This window comes from Hyperolius riggenbachi, chromosome 2 (assembly GCF_040937935.1).
Source record: "Hyperolius riggenbachi isolate aHypRig1 chromosome 2, aHypRig1.pri, whole genome shotgun sequence".
Lineage (NCBI taxonomy): Eukaryota > Metazoa > Chordata > Amphibia > Anura > Hyperoliidae > Hyperolius > Hyperolius riggenbachi.
The window spans coordinates 105,426,785-105,447,884 of NC_090647.1; the positions used below are offsets into that span (position 1 = coordinate 105,426,785).

The 21,100-nt window shown below is 42.4% G+C and overlaps 1 protein-coding gene across 3 annotated transcripts in view; it reads left to right on the plus strand.

Moving 5' to 3' along the window:
* Positions 1-21,100, plus strand: part of ZNF385A (zinc finger protein 385A) — a 502,107-nt gene that overhangs the window by 339,789 nt on the left and 141,218 nt on the right. For all 3 annotated transcript variants that reach the window (XM_068267161.1, XM_068267160.1, XM_068267159.1), the window contains one exon: positions 7,724-7,866. In XM_068267161.1, coding sequence (XP_068123262.1) covers positions 7,724-7,866 — 143 coding nt within the window. The remainder of the gene's footprint in view (positions 1-7,723; positions 7,867-21,100) is intronic.

Genomic DNA, 21,100 nt, shown 5'->3' on the forward strand with positions numbered 1-21,100 from the left:
AAATCATTCGCAAAGGGGTGTCTGCTTCAGTGCACAGCCAGTGTTGTTTTTTACATATCAGACTACAGAGTATTTTTCCCTGAAAGCTGAAAAAAAATATATGAATAGCTGTGCTGTCACAGACAATTTACAAGTTTAAAACAAGTTACATTTCCTCTGCTCTCTTGCAGACAGTTTAGAAACATGCAGCTTTTTCTGAGAGCTCTCTCACACACAGTTACACACAGAGATAACAGTGAGGCAAATCCCCCCTCACCTGATTAGCTCTCCCCTCAGAAAGGAGCAGACAGTGCTGTCAGTTCTGAGTGAAAGGAATGTGTTACAGTAAACAAAAGAGATAAGCAAATAAAATATATACATCATTATTTACCAGCACTTCAGGAACTCTTTCTACTCAGGTTAAAAAACACATTAATCAATAGTATACCTTTAAGTTGTGAAATCAATAGCACCAGGTTTGGTGAAGGTATACAGACTAGTAGTAAACCTATGTAAGCAATAAGCAGGCAAGTATGTTTATTTATTCTTTAAATGTATTTCACAAAAATGCTAACAGGTGATATTTGTCTTCATAATTGCGCTTTCATCTTGTATAAAAGCAATTAGACTTAAAGTAAGAGGTGAGCCAGTCAAACTCCACTTCATTGCACAGGATGTCCTTCAATGAGACAAGGAACTCATTCAGAGGAGGGGAAGTGAGCAGGGATGACCTCACCAGTGTAGACCTGTCTGTGATAGGCTTAAAATATGGAAACAAAACAGCAAGCTGCATAGTGTATTTCAATGGGGTGTATTCATTCACTTAACTACTGTAAATAGAATAAGATGCGTAAATTCTTACAGTTCGATCAGCGTAATGCAATATATTACATGGAATGCTTTATACTGTACTGAACAAGACTTTACGCAGGTTATTCTGCTCAGCACAATTTAGTGATTGCAACCCAATGCTACCTTACACATACAGTATGTATCAGAGAAAAAGGAATATCTAGCAAAATTCAGTTGAGGACAGTTTGTCTGTTCACATATTTTTTTTTTCTAAAATAATCTTACAATTTTAATTCTAAAAAGTAAACAAATTCAAGTCAGAACATCAAATAACGAGCGTGTTAATGCCTAGACCAGTAGGATTTATAATTGAAAGGTATTCCTGTGAAATTAACATATCATTTATTTTGTGTACAGCTCGCTAGTGTCCTCTAGTGTCCAAAACATGGTATAGTAGAATTAATTAAGGGATCATTTTCTTCACACACAAAACGGAATATTGTGCATTGATATAATAGCGCTGACATCTTCCCCCCAGACCTCCACCCTCCCCCCCCCCCCCCCCCCCCCAGTGGATTTTGCCCCTTAATGGTCCGGTTCTTCCCTATTCACGATCTGCAAATGGACCGTTTTTTAACGCAGGTGTGAACCAAGCCTTACAGTTTTTTACAGGCCTTGAAAAACAACTGAATGAAGCCCTAACCTTAACTTACCTAAACTTAACCCTTCTACTTCCTGATTCCCAACACCAGCTGTCTTTTGCCAAACTTTAACCTTCATCTTTTAAACAGTTCCCAACCCCTACTTACCTCCTAAACCTAACTATATCCTCACTAGACACCTAAGCCTGGAATCTGTAATTCTATCCTACCTATCTGTGTGAACATTACTGAATTACGTGGTATAGGGGGGGGGGGGGGCACTTGCTACAGGAGTGGACTACTTTGTTCTGAATACTCACAGTATGACAAGTGAGCAACTGCTTCCCCATAGCAGCTAATGAGATTCAAAGCTCTTCTTTAAAGTGATGGCTGGGAATTGAATGACTCAACCAGAATGGTTTTTGTGGACGTACAAAGTCAGTTCATACGTTATACATTTTTTATAAATGCCACCATTGTGTTGAAGGCCAAAGCAAGGAATCCTCATTGGAAAGACACCTATAAGTCACCATCCTGTCACATGACGTGCTTTCTAATTCGGGACTGACACTGTATTGTATTTGAAGCAAAATAAGCCTGAAAAAGGATGCAACCCCAACAATTGACTTTGGCTGGCCCTTCCCAGGGAGCCAGGCTGCTGGGGAGCCCGGCTTTCAGGCAATGCGTACCTCTTATTCATTATTTATATTATGAAGGGGAATGTTCACTCACATAACTTTTCTTTTAAGAAAAAAAAAATGACAGAAAGAAAAGGAAAATTAAAGCGCTGTCAGAGCTGTTCCTGTCATTTTGCCTTTTCGTCTCCAGCAGGCTGATGTTGTCGCAGGTTGTGATTCATCTTAATGAGTAGAAGCAGTTCCATACATGCCGTGACGTGTTTTACGCTTGCAGCACCTCAGTGGTCTCTTTGCTGCATATACCCAAAAGACCTGTGAAGTTCGAAAAGCTTCACACACGGCTCAGCATCAAAAGGTCTCTTTTGTAGGCCATATAAATGGCAGCACAATTATCACCCTATTGGAGTGATGGCAATCCGGTTTGCAAGGCTTATATAGAAAATGCTGGCTCTAATAACGACATTGATCTCCATTCTACAAACTGAACTGAACACATCGGGGTCAATAACAACATGCCAGTGTTCTGCACAATGTTGCCCTGAGCACAGTGAATAAGTGGCCTGATTCTGAAACTTTCAGAACAGTGTGGCCTAAACTTCCCAGATTGTTACATTCAGAGTTATCTTGCAGGACATTGCATCAGAACGCCAGGCACATATCACATGTACTTCATAAATGTGTGTTATTAGAATTACTAGACCTGAGGCCTGTTAGAATAACGGGTGGTAGAAGCACAGCCGCCAGCCTCTTTGGTAGACCTTCCCCACCGCCCCCATATCCCCTTCACACCGAGCGCTCCCGACGCCAGCCGCTATCATGGTATGCTGTTGTGTGCATGAGCAGCCAATGGATCCACTGCCAGGGACCGCTTGCTGCACATGCACACAACAGCGGACACTTAGGTGTGGCAGCATTTGCGTTTTCAAAAACACTGCATGCGACAATTCTGCAGCAATTTTCTTTCATTTGAATGAGAATCGCAAACTCAGCAAAATCGCTTCTGCAGGGATTCTCATTCACTTGAATATGAAACGCAATCAACGCGATTTCAAGTGTGGGTCAGCCCTGACACAGACACAGGCTGATGCAGCTACTCTAGCATTTTATTATTTAGGATAATGAAAATATTAATTTTACCTACAATAGGTCTTGCATAACCTAGTCCAGAGTATAGTGCTGGAACAGCTTGAAGCCAGCGGTCCTATGAGAAAGGATATTGCATCTTAAAGGGACTCCAAAATGGCACCGTTGTGCATCCATTTCCATACGCTGTCGCTTGGGTTGCTGCTGCTGCTGTGGATAAGCACAGCAATATCGATTGCGGCCTCAGCAGAAACGTATTGCTAGGGTCCCCATTGGACTGAAACAAACCAATAGGAACTCTCCTAACTGAAACAAACCAATAGCAACTCTAACCCCTTCCTGATTCCAAATCCTAACCTCAGCCTCTAATGGTACCCTGTTCTGTAACCTTGACAACTAAAACTAATTCCCTCACCCCTTCCCAACCCCCTAATACTAACTAACCCTCCTGATAGACTCCTCCCCTAACCAATACTTACAATCAGCTATTTGGCTTCAGCATCCAGCAGGGAAAACTTTTATCGGGCACCAATTCCAAGCAGCACATCCCAGCGAGTCGACTGCTAGATTAAATATAAGTGTGCGCCAAATCCATGAATTCCTCACCATATCAGTCGTCTTCCAGATCCCCAGAAACGGCACACATGCTACGTAATGCCAAGTTCATTTTTAGTAAAAATAATCTTTCAAAATATTGTATTAGACTACTGATGTATTATAAGAGTTCATATCAGAATGCTGACAGGTATGAATTACAGCTTTTATGATAAAATGTATCGGCTGTGCAGCTTTTAATTCTTCTAACTTCTCCCTGCAGTCCTTGATGTGTTTAGTAGCAGTATTAGTAGTACAGTAGTGTGTCATTGAGGAAAGGCATGGCAGCTAAGTGGCAGCTCCCTCCCTCATCTTGCAGCCCTGGAGTCCCCGGTTCAGACTGTGGTCAGGGCACTGACTGCCGAACGCTGCTTTTATGTCCCCATTGAGAGACCGACAGTGACATGAATTGTTCAGAGTACTCTACAAAGCTCTGCAGAAAATGTCAGTGCTGTATAAATACATAATAATAATAACAACTCATTGGTGACACAGAGATATAGTGCTGTATGACTGCACACACACTCCTAGTTATTATGGTAATTGATTGTTGACTTTTAAAAGGATAGCTTATTTATCTCTCAGTGCTTCCTTCTGATTTGCTGACCTTCTATAAGTTCTGCTGATTGTATGGTTTTTGCCTCCGTTACGATCTGCTGCAGAGAACGATGACTTGTGAATCATGTGTGACTCACAGCTCGGTTGATGTTGCCTCTGGCAGCTTCTCAGCAAGTGCCCCATAAAAGTCTGCTTCAAAGGGAACCTGTCAACGTAAAAATATAGGAGCTGTCAGCGCTGGTTTGTTTTTAAACGCACAGTCTCAGGGAATGCCAAGCCTTCATGAAAGCATTGGTAAATAGGAATGTCCCTTCTTAACACAGAGGATAGCTGCAATTATTTAGCTTTACGTGAGCAAGAAGGAACCTCCGTGATGCATCAGTTGTGCTCAGCAAGTGATTATGCAAATCATACCTTAATTTCCAAAAAACAAAGACACATGCAGACCATGGCCTATACCTGCTACAGAGCCGTACTGACTTACAGACAGCAGCTGTTTCAGGCTAAGCTTGCCTTCATCAGTGCAAAGGTTGTATTAATATGCCTAGGACTTGGGAAATAGGTGGTTTACAGAGTACCCAGTTAAATATTTATTCATTCCATTATTTTCACTATACTTCCTTTTTAATATCTTGCTGTGAGAATAACATAAAGCTGTTGTATGAAGCTGACATTGCTAGTGTGATGTTAAAGAGGAACTCCAGTGAAAATAATGTAATAAAAAAGTGCCTAATTTTTACAATAATTATGTATAAATGATTTAGTCATTGTTTGCCCATTGTAAAATCTTTTCTCTCCCTGATTTACATTCTGACATTTATCACACGGCCACATTTTTACTGCTGGCAAGTGATGTCACTGGAAGGAGATGCTGCTTGCTTTTTTGTAAACCGCTATTTCCACACAATGCAATGAGGTTCACAAACAGGAAGCTGCCAGGACTATGGCCCTGACATCACACTGTGGGAGGGGTTTCACCACAATATCAGTCATACAGACCCCCCCTGATGATCCGTTTGAGAAAAGGAATAGATTTCTCATGGGAAAGGGGGTATCAGCTACTGATTGGGATGAAGTTCAATTCTTGGTTAGGCTATGTTTCCACTATAGCGTGACATTTTCGCATGCAAAAAAATCGTATAAGATTTTTCTGATTGGTGAAAATTTGCATGCAAATTTTTACGCATTTTTATGCTTATTCTCGTATGCAAAAATTCGCATTAGTTAAATATAACATAATCTGCCTAGTAACAGCTTAGTTATGACTGCCGACAACTTCCTGTAACCATGGATCTAATGCGAATTTTCGGGCAAGTAACGCGAAAATTCGCATTGACCGCAGATTTTTTTTTCACGCGTATGAACGCTAATGAAAATTCGCATTGAATGGAAACAGCCCCATTCATCACCATTAGTTGCAAAATTAATACAAATTTTCAGAAAATAAAATCTGACACAAAACGCACTAGTGGAAACCTAGCCTTATGGTATCTCTTTAATGATAGCTCCTCGGCTGTAATGCTGCGTCTGGCCACAATACTTTCTGAGTCACTCTCCTGGACCAAGTATGCAGATCAGGAGCGCCAGAACACCTAACTTGTTCCAAGATACTGATTTATAAACTATTAGCGCCAAGGGGAATTTCATCACACTCATGTGTTCTTTAAAATAGTGCTCCATTACTTGTCATTGGATTAGACATCCAACAAGAGTAACATCTGCAATTTATACATTTAACACATTTTGGCTTTTAGAAACTATCAGCTGCAGAAATGTAAAAGCTCTTTCTGGCTCAACGTCCCTGTCTTCAGCCAGGAGATAACAAGGGAAACAGACTAATTTGCATTATAGCTTTAATGTAGAAAAAAAGTAATTTTAAAGATGATTGACTAACTGAGCTTTCCCTGGGAGATACCACAAATTATTTATTATGACAGACAAAAAATGTGTGAAAACACATTCTGAAAGTCCTTTTACACTCCCTACATGATATATGATGTACTCAATAGAAGAAAACCTCTTTTCGGTAGTCTTGCAAAGCATTTTTAAAGAGAACCTGAAATCAGAGGGATATAGAAGCTACCGTATTTAACCATTCCCGTTGCCTTTGCATCCTCATGTTCCTCTGCCTCTAATCCTTTTTGGCCATAGACCTCGATCAATCATGCAGTTTACTGACAAAAATCTGACAAAATTAGCTGCATGCTTGTTTCAGGTGTGTGATCCAGACACAACTGCAGCCACAGAGATGAGCAGTGCTGCCAGGTAACTGGTATTGTTTAAAAGGAAATAAATATGTTAGCCGTCATATACCTCTCGCTTCAGGTTCCCTTTAAAAGGGTGACATCTTGTGGTCTCTGAGGAAGCGGGAGTCCCGCGAAACGGCTGTGAGGCCGATGTCTGTACCCCCTATGCCTGTATGCTCATCATCTTAATCTAATAAACCTAACTGCATGGAGTTGGTGCTGCGTTCCTGATCTACTTTTTCTACTAAATGAATACTCTGCAGAAGCACATCCAGGTTTGGAAGATTAAGTGGCAATCTGCCGGCTGCTGCATCTAGTGCTGACCTGTTCTTCTACCAATATTGTAAGTCCCTTTAAAAACAATGCAAAGTAGTGCATAACTAGGGGATTACCTGTGTTTAGGACATCCTGCGTTCTCCTTTAACCACTTGCCGACCGCACAATCATACCGTGCGAGCGGCCATTTCCTGTCAGATCACGGAGCGGGTCTCCGTGAATAGCCTGCGAGCCGCTGATTAAATGTAAACGTAGGAGACATATGTCTCTTTTGTTTATATTGTACGGCGCTGCTGCGGAGCAGCGCCGTAAGGCAGATCGGCGACCCCCGGCCAATCAGCGGCAGGGGATCGCCGCCATGTGATAGGGGACGTCCTGTCACTGGCTGCACAGGACGGATAGCGTCCTGTGTAGCCCGGATCACCGGGGATGACAGGTAGGAGAAGGAGGGGGGGAATTTCGCTGCGGAGGGGGGCTTTAAGGGTGCCCCCCCCGCAAACCTCAGGCAGGCAGGAGCGATCAGACCCCCCTGCACATCATCCCCATAGGGGGAGAAAAGGGGGGCGATCTGGTCGCTCTGCCTGCACCCTGATCTGTGCTGGGGGCTGCAGAGCCCACCCAGTACAGATCACTGAAACCAGCGCTGGTCCTTAAGGGGGGGGTAAAGGGTGGGTCATCAAGTGGTTAAAGCAAGGTAGACGTTCTCTGCTGATCTCTGTTTCCTTCTCATCCCTCCAGCATAGCAGTCTCACTCTTCCTTACCTCCTCTGCTTGCATTGCAATGTGTGTGGCCTTAGATCTCTCTCACCAGAGCTCTCCATTCTCTGATCACCTTTATATATTGGCAGATTTATTACTGTACACGAGATGGAAAGATGAATTGCTTTACTCACCATCTCTTGTATTGATATTCCAGGGAGTATTAACAGAGGTGGATGTCTGCCTGCCCTGCTTCGCCCTCCACCAGCCATGGTCCAGCGTCACCTGGATATTAAGCCTTTCCTCTCATTTCCTGTGGAGCCGCAGCCAGCCTTGGGTCTGTTCCCCAGGTTCAGCACGGTAAGAATCATTCATCTTTTATATTCTTTGTGTTCTGTGTATACTTGGCCTCTGTATTTCTACCATTATTTATTTTGTCTGGAATAAGGTCCTTCTACATGACGCTGGGAAGAAGGAACTCCCCGGGGTAAAGATGAACTAAAACAGGAATTAGACTACAGGGGAAGTTGGAAAAATTAGAATATCCTGCAAAAGTTCATTTATTTCAGTAATTCAAATTAAAAGTTGGAACTAATATATGAACTAGATTCATTTCATGCAAAGCGAGATATTTCAAACCATTATTTGTTATCATTTTAATGATTACGACTTATACCTCAGGAAAACCTCAGAATCTCAGAAAATTAGATGACATGAAATCAATTAAACAAAGATTTTAAATTGTAAAATGTCGGACCTTTGAAAAATATAATCATGCATATGTACTCAGTACTTTGTTCGGGCCCCTTTTGTATCAGTTTCTGCCTCAATGCTGCGTTGCATGGATGCTATCAGCCCGTGGCATTGCTGAAGTGTTATGGAAGACCAAGAAGCTTCAATAGCATCCTTAAGCTCTTTTGCATTGTTCTATCTCATGTCTCTCATATTTCGCTTAGCAATGCCCCATAGATTCTCTTTGGGGTTCAGGTCAGGCGAGTGCGCTGGCCAATAAAGCACAGTAATCCCATAGTCATCGAACCAGGTTTTGGTACTTTGGCAGTGTGGGCAGGTGCCAAGTCCTGCTTGAAAAGGAAATTGAATTTCCTGGTAGATGGCTGCGTTTACTCTGAACTTAATGAAGAACAGTGGACCAACACCAGCAGATGACGTGTCTCCCCAAATCAACACAGACTGGGGAAATTTCACACTGGACTTCAAGTATCTTGGATTACATGCTTCTACATTCTTCCTCGAGACTCTGGGTCCCTGGTTTCCAAATAAGATGCAAAATTTGCACGTATTAGAAAAGTGGCCCACTGAGTAACAGACCATTTTTTTCCCTTTAGCCCAGGTAAGACCAGGTAAGTTGTTTAGGATCGGCTTGACAAGAGGAATATGACATTTGTAGCTCATGTCCAGGATCTGTCTGTGTGTGGTGCCTCTTGATGCACTAACTCCAGCCTCAGTCCACTCCTTGTGAAAGTCCACAACACTTTTGAATGGCCTTTTCCTGATAATCCTCTCCAAGCTGCGGTCATCCTTGCTGCTTGTGCACCTTTTTCTTCCACACTTCTCCCTTCCACATAACTTTCTATTAATGTGCTTTGATACAGCACTATGGGAACATCCAACTTCTTTTGCAATTTCCTTTTGAGCATTTCCCTCATTATGGAGGGTGTCAATGATGGTTTTCTGCCAAGCCCGGATTCACCTCAGAGGAGCCTATAAGCACAGATGTCCTGGCACCTTAGATTTTGCCCTACATGAACCTATACCCCACACCAAACTGCACCACAAGTGTGCTGGTAATTCCAGCTGTCACTTTTCCCTTACTTCCCTTGCCTGTCATAGGTGCCCCTTAATTTTTAGGGTACTTTTGGCTACCTGCTACTAAGTAGCTAGAGGTGCCCCTGACTAAAGAGAGATCTCGTCAGTGAAATTCCGAGAGCAGGGCTGTTAATCTCTCATTTACACTCATCAGTGCTCTGCAAAGGGAAGAAGGGAGGCACTCTGGGAGAGGAGTGAGCCGCCTTTCCATCATCAGGCGCCGGTAGGCACGTGCCTTATGGTAAATCCGTCCCTGTTTTCTGCACAACTGTCAGGTCAGCAGTCTTTCCCACAATTGTGATTCCTACTGAACCAGACTGAGAGACCATTTAAGGCTCAGGAACCCTTTGCAATTGTTTTGGATTAATTAGCTGATTAGAGTCTGACACTCTGGGTAGGAGCACACTAGGCAGAATCGCATATGCGTTTTCCACTATGTGCTATGGAAATTGCATATGCGATTCTGCCTAGTGCGTTCCTACCTTCTGGGCCTAGAGTATTGATCTTTTTCACAATATTCTAATCTTCTGCGATTTTGATTTGGGGGTTTTCATAGGCCATAATCATCTACATTATAACAAATAAAGTTTTGAAATACCTCGCTTTGCATGTAATGAGTCTATTTCATATATTAGCTTCACCTTTCACCAATTACTGAAATAAATGAACTTTTGCATGATATTCTAGTGTTTTGAAGTTCACCTGTATGTGCCAGGGTTGGAAAACTTAGCTCACATATCACAAAATAAACACATGGTCTTATTGGATTATGTTTAGGAGATGAGAAGATTTAGATGTCATACAATGAGATGATGGTTTATCATGTTTGCATGCACCTACCCTGGAGCTGATAGATTGGTAAATAGGGTTATGTTGAGATTCTTTAAGGCGTATACACATTACACCCCCCCCCCCCCCCCCGGTCCGATCCCCACCCTTCAGCCATCCGCCCCCATGCAGAGATCGGTTAACAGGAAGCACACTGGGGTATATTCACCGACAATGGCTGACTCCCATGTGCACCACCGTACCCAGTCTCCTGCTGCTGAATGGATTGGGTCCTGGCTTGATGACATCATCGGTAGCAGCTCGTGAAATAACAATTATTTTTTATGTTATTATAATTATTTAGTATTTGTATAGCACTGACATCTTCTGCAGTGCTTTTTACTCAGTATATTAGTCTTGTCAGTCAGTATATTAGTCTTGTCAGTAACTAACCCTCACAATCTAATCCCTAGCATAGTCATATGGCCATCATAGTCTAGGGCCAGTTTGGGTGAAAGCCAGTTATCTTATCTGTATGTATTTGGGATGACCATTACAAGTCCTCTTATCTTGAATTATCTTTTGCTTGCTGGAGAGGCGGATATATAGACTCTTGTGATAATATTATGACCACTGTTTGAATCACAAGCCTGCATTGACTGAAATATAAACCCTTTTTCTAGGTAAGTGGTTATATACATCTTTCCAGTGGTATACTCAGCTTTGTGCCTGAAGTTCCAATTTAATGCCATTTGAAACAGCCTAAATAGGCTCTAAATATACGGAGATGTAATCCAAAACATAAGTACAATAATTTACAACAATTACAGGCTATTCTACAAGTACAGATGGGTAGGGAAGTGTGATCTCAGCAGAAGCATTAAGCCCATACAGAGAGGTCTGTTATTACAAATGACACATATAGATAATGAGGACTTTGATACAAAATGTCTTGTGAATTAAGAAAATCTAATGAAAAGGCATTATACATGGGCAGATGAGGGCTTTGCTGTAATGGCAGCTACGCTTAGCTGTCTGAGTTAGTATGAGTATTGTTCTTGTTCTGACATCATTTGAAAAGCAGCTTATTGATTGCCCTTTGCTTGGACACAAATAGATACAAAAAATGCGTGTATGAAAAAAGGGCGCCGTGAAAAAAGGGCCCGGCTGGATAACGAAATGGTGCCAGTGGATAACGAAATCTGATAATGATAAATATTGTTGTCACACTTGGTTAACGATAAATACCTTGTAAAAACATACGGGAAATAATAACGAAAAGATAATAACGTTAAAAATCGTTACGTAATGCAACAATACAGCTTAACCCAACCCTACTCTCATACAGAACCCTCCTCTGGTGGTGCCTAAAACTAACCACTCCCCTGGTGGCGCCTAACCCTAACCACTCCCCTGGTGGTGCCTAATCCTAACCACCCCCGTGTTGCCCAAAACTAACCGCTGCCCGGGTGGTGCCTAACCCTAACCACTCCCCCTGGTGGTGCCTAACCCTCCCCCCCGGTGGTGCCAAACCCTAACCACTCCCCTGGTGGTGCCTAACCCCAACCACCCCCATGTTGCCCAAAACTAACCTCCGCCCAGGTGGTGCCTAACCCTAACCACTCCCCCTGGTGGTGCCTAACCCTCCCCCCGGTGGTGCCAAACCCTAACCACACCCCTGGTGGTGCCTAACCCCAACCACCCCCGTGTTGCCCAAAACTAACCTCCGCCCAGGTGGTGCCTAACCCTAACCACTCCCCCTGGTGATGCTTAACCCTAACCACTCCCTCTGCAGAAACACCCTTTTACACATAGAAACGATAATATATTTGATAACTTAAAATCTGTACATACAAACAAAATAATATGGCAAAAACTATAACGTTGCAAGCTTCTAAAACGATAACCTACTTCAAAAACTGTAATGTTCTAATGTTGTTAAAGGGAATGTCCAAGAAAAATAAAAAAATGAGTTTCACTTACCTGGGGCTTCTACCAGCCCCATGCAGCCATCCTGTGCCCTCGTAGTCACTCACTGCTGCTCCAGTCCCCCGCTGGCAGCTTGCCGACCTCAGAGGTCGGCGGGATGCATTGCGTACATTTTTACGCATTCCCGCTAGTGCAGAAACATTAACACATACATTTTTACACATTACTGGTTCAATGCGTAAAAATTTACGCATTGAACCAGTAACGCGTAAAAATGTATGTGTTAATGTTCCTGCACTAGCGGGAATGCGTAAAAATGTACGCAATGCGTCCCGCCGACCTCCGAGGTCGGCAAGCTGCCAGCGGGGGACTGGAGCAGCAGTGAGTGACTACGAGGGCACAGGATGGCTGCATGGGGCTGGTAGAAGCCCCAGGTAAGTGAAACTCATTTTTTTATTTTGCTTGAACCTTCCCTTTAACGATATTTATTGCTGCACCCTTTTTTCTGCTTTTTTCTCTGTATTAACAATAATTGCATTAGAGTCTATGGCGGCAGCCTTTTCATCCACCCTCAGCCGGCGCCCTTTTTTCCTGCTACCTAAAAAATAGAAGAAATTAAAATTACTACTTACACAATCAGTTTTCCAGTGAAAGTAAAAAAAAAAAGAGAACATACCTCTGATTGGTTTCTGAAGACTTGCAGCTTAGGGCAGACTATAGACCAGGGCTGGAAAAACTATATTATTATTATTGATTTGTAATGCGCCAACATATTCTGTGGTGCTGTACAAAGTAAGAAACAAACATGGGGTACCTAATAATACAGACAATGGTGTACACCAATATACAAAATACAGGATTGGAGACAAAATACAGAATTGATACAAAATACAGAATTGGTAATTACAGTGACAAAAGTAACATGATATATAAAATGTATAATGAATTCCAAGACTCAAAACAGGAGAGAGCCCTGCCCTTGTGAGCTTACAATCTAAAGGATTGAACTATAGCCTGCGGGCTGCATCCATCCTGTTACTGTAAAAGTAGCGAGCAAACCCGCAAAGTTGCGAGCAGAGAGTAGTGAAAAGTTTAACTTACCCATTCTCACTTTCCAGCAGTGATCTCAGTGGACACACCGGCGTCATGTGACTCGCCATCAGTATGTGACAGCGCGTCACATGACATCACTGTGGCCATAGAGATCGCTGCTGGAAGGTGCACACTGCTGGCAACTCTGCAGGAAGGAGAGGAGAAGCATGAGGGATGCTGGAGGAATGCATCCCGCAGCAGAAAAAGTTTCCACCCCTGCTCTAAACCCACAACATACAATAGACCCTACCACTTGCACAGAAAATACTGCCCGCCTCACTCAATGAATAACTGCTGTCCGCCAGCAACGCATTCCATCAGAATAGAATTTTCAGATTGTGACTTTGTACCAAAACCTGTCTCCGTGGACAACAGTCCTACTATGGTCATTGCCACAACTGCTCCATATAAGGCTAACCGCAACAACCCCTCTATTTATACTGTATACTGTAAACTGGGCCCGCTCTACTTATGTACCCTACCTGATCATGCATCCTGCTCACAGAATAATGTGAATGAATTACCTGGACTACTACTCCAGTGTATGTTCTGGCATTGTGTTCTTGCTGCTTATCGCCGGTTTTGTAATAATAAAAATAATAACTGCTAGCCCACTGATGGCAGTGAAAAGTGATTATAAGCTATAAACCTTTTCTCTGCCAAAATCCATATTAACAAAGCACCATTACTAGCTATAAGTTAAAGGAACCCGAGACGAAAATAAACTAATGAAATAAACAATTGTATCTATCTTCCTTCTCCTAAAAATGACTTTTTAAGATATTCCACAGTTTTATTTTATATCTACTTTTTAAGTTTTAACAGTGTTATTTTTTTTGTTCAATTACACATTCATTGAAGTATGCCAGAGCTAAAATCTATGAACTATTGTCCCTTTTTATCTCTTTAATGATCGCAGAAGCCATTTTCTGCTATGAAAGTGTTTTATAGTTGTAATTTCTTATCAGTGAGGATCACACTGTAGTCACTTCCTGTCTAAATCAGGACTGAGTCAGCCACTTACATTCCTGATATTTAACTCTTTCAGGCAGAGAAAGAAAAATAGGAACACAGCACAGTTATTTGTGTGATAGGCACTGTACATAACCATGTCTATCTCATCATGTCACATGTCACCTCGGGTATCCTTTAAAGGAGTCATCAAGCAACTAATGCTACCGAGAGTACTACTTACCCGGGCTTCCTCCAGCTCCGTTCTCAGCTGCTGGCAGTAGTTCTACGCCTGCACAGTACGCTCCGGACCACGTGGAGGTGTTTGACAGAGGTGCTCATGCAAGTGCAGTGGAGGACACCTGCCGAGGCACCCGTCGGGGACGAGGAGGCAGCAGCGGAGCTGCGGAGAGGGACATAGCAGCTGTCAGGGGCTGGAGGAAGCCCCGGGTAAGTAGTACTCTGGGTAGCATTAGTTCATTGATGATTCCTTTAAAGTGGGATTATACTCCCAAAACAAACATTTCTGAAACAGATACATTGCCCTGGCAACAGCTGGGTCACTTCAGCAGAGGGCAAGAGGGGGCAGTGTGAAGACAAAAACATAGTGCACAAGCCTAGAGTCTAGTGACCTGTCTAATGCCATGGGTGGGGAAGAGAGACAATTCGCAACACTCAATGGAGTAGCTTCCAGCGGGTGGGGTGAGAAGAAGAACAAAGGAGGAGGTTAGGGGGCGGTCGGGTGTCAAATGCTGATCTTTAGGCAATGTCAGTGGTCCTGTACACATGCTAAAATGTGAACCGAGACAGACCTTGATGTCCTCCTCAGCCATATTTAATCCAGCGCGTCTACTTAGCTTGAGGTGCAGAAATTAACTGAGAAACAAAAGAGTATCATATGCGGGTAATGTCATTTTCAGAATCCGTAAAGAGCAAGATGGCAGCGACACAGAAGACAATCCATTCTGCAGCCCCTGCCAACTGGACTTGATGACATTGTGCCTTAGGAACGCCATGTTACTTAGGAATGTAGAACACGGCAGGGATGAGATCAAGTGAAGGGAAGTTTAGTTTAGGTCTGCTTTAAGTGGTTTGACTTGCAGCTTCCAATATGCGACCTTGTGCACTTCCATTCTTCCACAGTCTATTGCTTTATCTCCTGTGTGCAGAAGTGTGCGCAGGCCCACGCACCAGCGGCGTTTACACATCACAAGGTCTCGCGGATCAGGTAGCAGAGCGGCGGCACGGCAGCTATTCACATATCATAAATATGCTACATCCGCTGGAGATTACTGCACAGCATCTCTTATAACTTTTACAAGGTTGTTGAACAATAACATGGATCTTGACAACCACAAACTTTATATCCGGGAACACGATGCAATAAATATTCTCTCCTAGTGGACTTTCCACTGGGAGCCTCAGGTTGTGGCCTGCGAGCTGTTATTACTGAGCAATTTTATGGCTGAATTTAGCAGAGGGTTTTGTCTGCTGTAGGTCGCTTGGTGTCATCTTTAAAAACGTCTTTATTTGCCGGAGAGAAATAATTTATCGTTGGATTTATGTTCTGTTCACTGAACAAGAGATGCTGTCGCATTCTGCTTGACGTTAATCAGGAATGAACGGTATGTTCAAGTGAAGGTATCCAGTACTAGGGACAGTTTTAGGTAAAATGGGGCCCTGAGGAAAAATGAATGTGGGACTCTGTACATTTTAGTGCTGAAAAGCAAAATTCTTGTTATCTTCGCAATCTCTAATTTAGGGCCCCAAAGAGGCATAGGGCCTTGGGCAGTTGCCCAGTTTGTTAACCCTATGATAACACTAGACCTGCCAGGTAGATTGAACATGAAAAAGATTATTCCTTTCTAGTAATAGTCCTTGCTTATTTCTATATAAAATAAAAGATACACATTCTAGGTAGTGTGCAATTATGGCAAATTATGGATAACACTATACTTACCTTCCCTTGCTGGCCTCGTATCCTTCAACCGGTGGGCCCTGGCTGGGGTGGAGCCATTGTACCTTTAACTATACTCACATAAGGTACTCTGCCTTAGATAAACTGTTTACAGTTATGTAGTATCGTTTTTCAGCTTTGTAGTACATCTCACATAATTGTATCATGAGAATGATTGTTGATTGCCAAACAGATCTTAGTTATGCAGTTATGTGTTATGAATACTCTGTATCCTATGGAATTATAACTATATCAGCTGTGATGTTTGTATTCATGACTTTATATTCCAATAAAACTCTTTTTGAATGTGAAAAAAACACTATACTTACCTATGCAATATGGCATGTACATCCAGCACTGCAAAGTTTCTTTGGTGATCACTGTCCCCAATGCCGCCCACTTTGAGATAGGTGAATTTCAGTGGCAATGTTCTTCAAAGCTAAATACATAGAACAGTCAGAGGAGAAAAAAAGGAGGAAAACCTTTACAAAGTTAGTTTTATAAGGTCTTGTGAACAGAGGTGAGTATTGATTTATTTGTGATTTCCTGTTGCCGACTGAATGTTTGGGGTGTCAGTTTTGGTTCATAGTCAAATCTTCAAAGCAAATATGGAACATTTTCCTAGACATGTAAAGAGAGTGCTTACATTTGCTAATTCTGATGGGGTTGTAATTAGCTTATGGACAGCTGGAAGCTGCAGAGGCATTGGGGTACATTGTATTAGAAGTGTCATAAAGAGGGCTAGTGTGGCCCAGAGTTAGCCAGGTAGCCTGTATTATTATATTCCTATTATTCAGTATTTTATATAGCACCAAAATCTTCCGCAGCACTGTATAGAGTATACTGTATATTGTAGTCTTGTCATCAATTGTGCCTCAAAGTGGGACGTAGGAGGAAAGTGGAGTGCCCGGAGGAAACCCACACAGACACAGGCAGAACATACTAACTCAGTGCAGATAGTGCCCTGGATGGGATTCAAACAAGATACCCAGTGCTGTAAGGCTAGAATGCTACTACGCCTCTGTGCTGCCCATCACTATCACTACCCATGTTTTCAGCTTTGTAGTACATCTCACATAATTGTATCATGAGAATGATTGTTGATTGCCAAACAGATCTTAGTTATGCAGTTATGTGTTATGAATACTCTGTATCCTATGGAATTATAACTATATCAGCTGTGATGTTTGTATTCATGACTTTATATTCCAATAAAACTCTTTTTGAATGTGAAAAAAACACTATACTTACCTATGCAATATGGCATGTACATCCAGCACTGCAAAGTTTCTTTGGTGATCACTGTCCCCAATGCCGCCCACTTTGAGATAGGTGAATTTCAGTGGCAATGTTCTTCAAAGCTAAATACATAGAACAGTCAGAGGAGAAAAAAAGGAGGAAAACCTTTACAAAGTTAGTTTTATAAGGTCTTGTGAACAGAGGTGAGTATTGATTTATTTGTGATTTCCTGTTGCCGACTGAATGTTTGGGGTGTCAGTTTTGGTTCATAGTCAAATCTTCAAAGCAAATATGGAACATTTTCCTAGACATGTAAAGAGAGTGCTTACATTTGCTAATTCTGATGGGGTTGTAATTAGCTTATGGACAGCTGGAAGCTGCAGAGGCATTGGGGTACATTGTATTAGAAGTGTCATAAAGAGGGCTAGTGTGGCCCAGAGTTAGCCAGGTAGCCTGTATTATTATATTCCTATTATTCAGTATTTTATATAGCACCAAAATCTTCCGCAGCACTGTATAGAGTATACTGTATATTGTAGTCTTGTCATCAATTGTGCCTCAAAGTGGGACGTAGGAGGAAAGTGGAGTGCCCGGAGGAAACCCACACAGACACAGGCAGAACATACTAACTCAGTGCAGATAGTGCCCTGGATGGGATTCAAACAAGATACCCAGTGCTGTAAGGCTAGAATGCTACTACGCCTCTGTGCTGCCCATCACTATCACTACCCATGTATAGTATATTCACTCACTGTACAGAGCTAAAGTACAAATGTTGAAAAATGTGTGTATATGATCATAATAAAGAGTGGTTATAACAGTGCTGGGCAAACTACGACCCGAGGGCCGGATCCGGCCCGTGTGCGCTGTACAAACGGCCTGCTAATAGGCGTCTGGATTCCTCTCTCCCCCCCCCCCCCCCCTCTCCCTGCAGAGTCGCGAGCGGGCGATTAGCGGCGGTTAACTCACCTACATAGCTCTTCCTGCATCAGGTCTTCATAATAACAGAATGTCACGTGACACGCGTCTCATGACACGACAGCGTATTACATGCTGGCTGCCACATGTGATGCCTGTTACTATGGAGGCATGTTAGGAATACGGTCCGCAGGATGTGGCCCGAGCTGTGCAAAGTTTGCTAAGGCCTGGGTTATAAGGTATGGCTTTTTAAAAAAAATATTTTAAATGCCTTATAATATCTGCTGAATCCCATATGTGCCCACATTTTAACCACAGCGCATTAGATGCCAATGATTGCCAGTGCAACTCATTATATGTGGCTCCATTACTGCGCCTCCATTCTACATGCCTCCATTATGCTGATGTCTATCCAAAGCTTCCATACCATGTGCCTCCATTACAGCACCCATTCTATCAGTATACTGCTCTCCATTTCACAAGCCTCTATTTCAGCACCCCCATTCTATTTGTATACTGCCCACCATTCCTTGTATCTCCATCATAGTGTCCCTGTTATGGAGGCCTTTCTCACCAGTTCCATGTCTTCATTTATTATGTTGAATGCACTTCACCCCCCAGTTGTTTGCCATACGTTGAAGTTATTTATCCTGTAATACCTAATGGTCTCTAGAGGTTCTGAGGGTTCATAAGCTTTACATGTCATGTGTGTATGCTTGTGTGTATGCATATGTGGTTGCCAAGCTGAGAAATGATTTCCACCAAGAGCTTCCGTGGTGCTACGTTCCAGATGCTCAAAGTTTGTTAGCAAAAAATGGATTTGTTTTTTATTTAACGGTCCGCATTACCTATTTTCCGCCTGCAGGTGCTGCTGTTGCAGTCAGAAGTTTGAGGAAACTTTTGGCCTTCTCTTTTCTCCTCTGCAGTAGTGGAAACAGTTACAGCTTCAAAATGTTATTAAATGTTAATTCTTAAACAAATTATCAAATTGGTGATCAGAAATCATAGTGGTAACTTGTATTTCTAAACTGATAAGTAATTTACCAGTAGCTAGACCAGTTAGCATCACACAGTGCAAACCTACTGAAGTGACTTTGGGCAATATTACTACCGGCTCTGCAGTTACTGGATCTAATAAACAATCTAAACTATAAGTATCTCAAGTACCCCCTGGAACTATCAGTACCCCCTGGGGTATGTGTACCACATGTTGAGAACCTATGTATGGCTCTAGATTACACTTTGCTGACTGTACAATTTTACCTCTAGTGTAGCTTAGTAATGGTGTAGCTTGAAAATCAGCAGATTAAATATAACTCTATGCTAATACTCAACAAACAGATAACACTCAATAAGTACAATCACATTACTACGTAGGACTGTATTTACTTTCTAATATTTTGCCCACTTCAGATGCGCTTTAAGCGGTAGGAGCATCTGGAAAGGTTGTTCTAACGCAACGATGCTTGAATTAGCTAGACTTTCATCAAATTCTCATTACTACTCAAACTTTTTCCCGCTTTCACAAACTCTTCTGTTAAAACAAAGAATACATATTAACGTTTATCTGCTGACTAAAGCTGGGTACACACGTACAATGAATGTGAGGACTCAATCCCTTGTGGGATAGTTTGGACGGAGTTCTGTACAGAAGTGTTGCCAGCCTACTGGCTACAGACAAATTCTGTTGCTATGGAGAGGGGAGGAGGGCCAACAGGGAGAGAACAATGCACTTGGCTACCACTTGCTTGAGTTGACACTTTCAGAGGGGACTGGGAGTTCGGGATTGCTGTAGACACGCTATATTCTCTGTCATACTTGTGTATGAGGCTTGACCACTACCTGGAGGAGGTATTGAAACCATACACCACTACACAAATGGCCAAAGTGCAAACTAATTTTACCTGATTATTCCCAAGATCTGCTTAAAGTGAACATGAACCGAGTAAAATTATTTAAAATAAACACATGATGTACCTGCAAATGAATATTACATACTTACCTCACTGCCAGGTCCTCTCAGAAGCTCACCACTTTATTCTTACAACGCTTCCTTCCAGTTCTGACAAGATTTTGTCAGAACTGAAATATATCAGTTGCTGTCAGTTATAACTGAAAGGACGGTGGTTGAGCTAGGTAATGTCCATGTTTCCCTGTGGCTCAAGTCAAATATTACATTAAACAGTGTGCTGACCAAGAAGCTGTTATGGGGTAATGGCCATTTTCAAAATGGTGGATGGTGAGTTCTATTGATCACAGTGGACAAACAGGATGCAGGAGAGGAGAAAGAGATTGATAAGCGGACTACACTGAGGTAAGTATGACGTGTATGTTTATTTTGACTTTTAATTTTCAGTTCATGTTTGTTTTTAAACACTTCTGGTGCAGGGGACCTAACTCTCCCACAGTCCGTCTAAGAGGCTGCATCCTCAGCAATATAAAAACTCATTTATCTTCCCGAGTCTATGAAAATGAATAATCTTACCTACAGCACTCTGAGTCCCCCTTAGAGAAAAGCACTAGAGAAATATTGTTATTGTAATCCCTCAGGCACCCATACACATGACATCTGCAGGAACATTTTCATTATCAGGAACAAGCTACAGTCCAGATTACTTTGGTTACACTGCACTGCTCTTTATATTGCACAGCAGCTTCACAACGATCCCACAACACGAGCAGTGACTGCTGCTGTGCATCAGACAGTTTTATAAACCAGGCAGGCAAATAGGACGTGGCCTCTCATAAGCAGCTGATGAAGAAGCGCAGGAAAGTTACATTGATCAAGGTGTGGAAAATAAAACTTCTGCATTCATTCCTGAGCGAAGAGATAGAGGAAAGCTAAGTTAATAGCCACGCCTTTCCCAGTGATTTATGCTGTGATTGGAGGAAGATCTGGCATGGCTCCTCCCC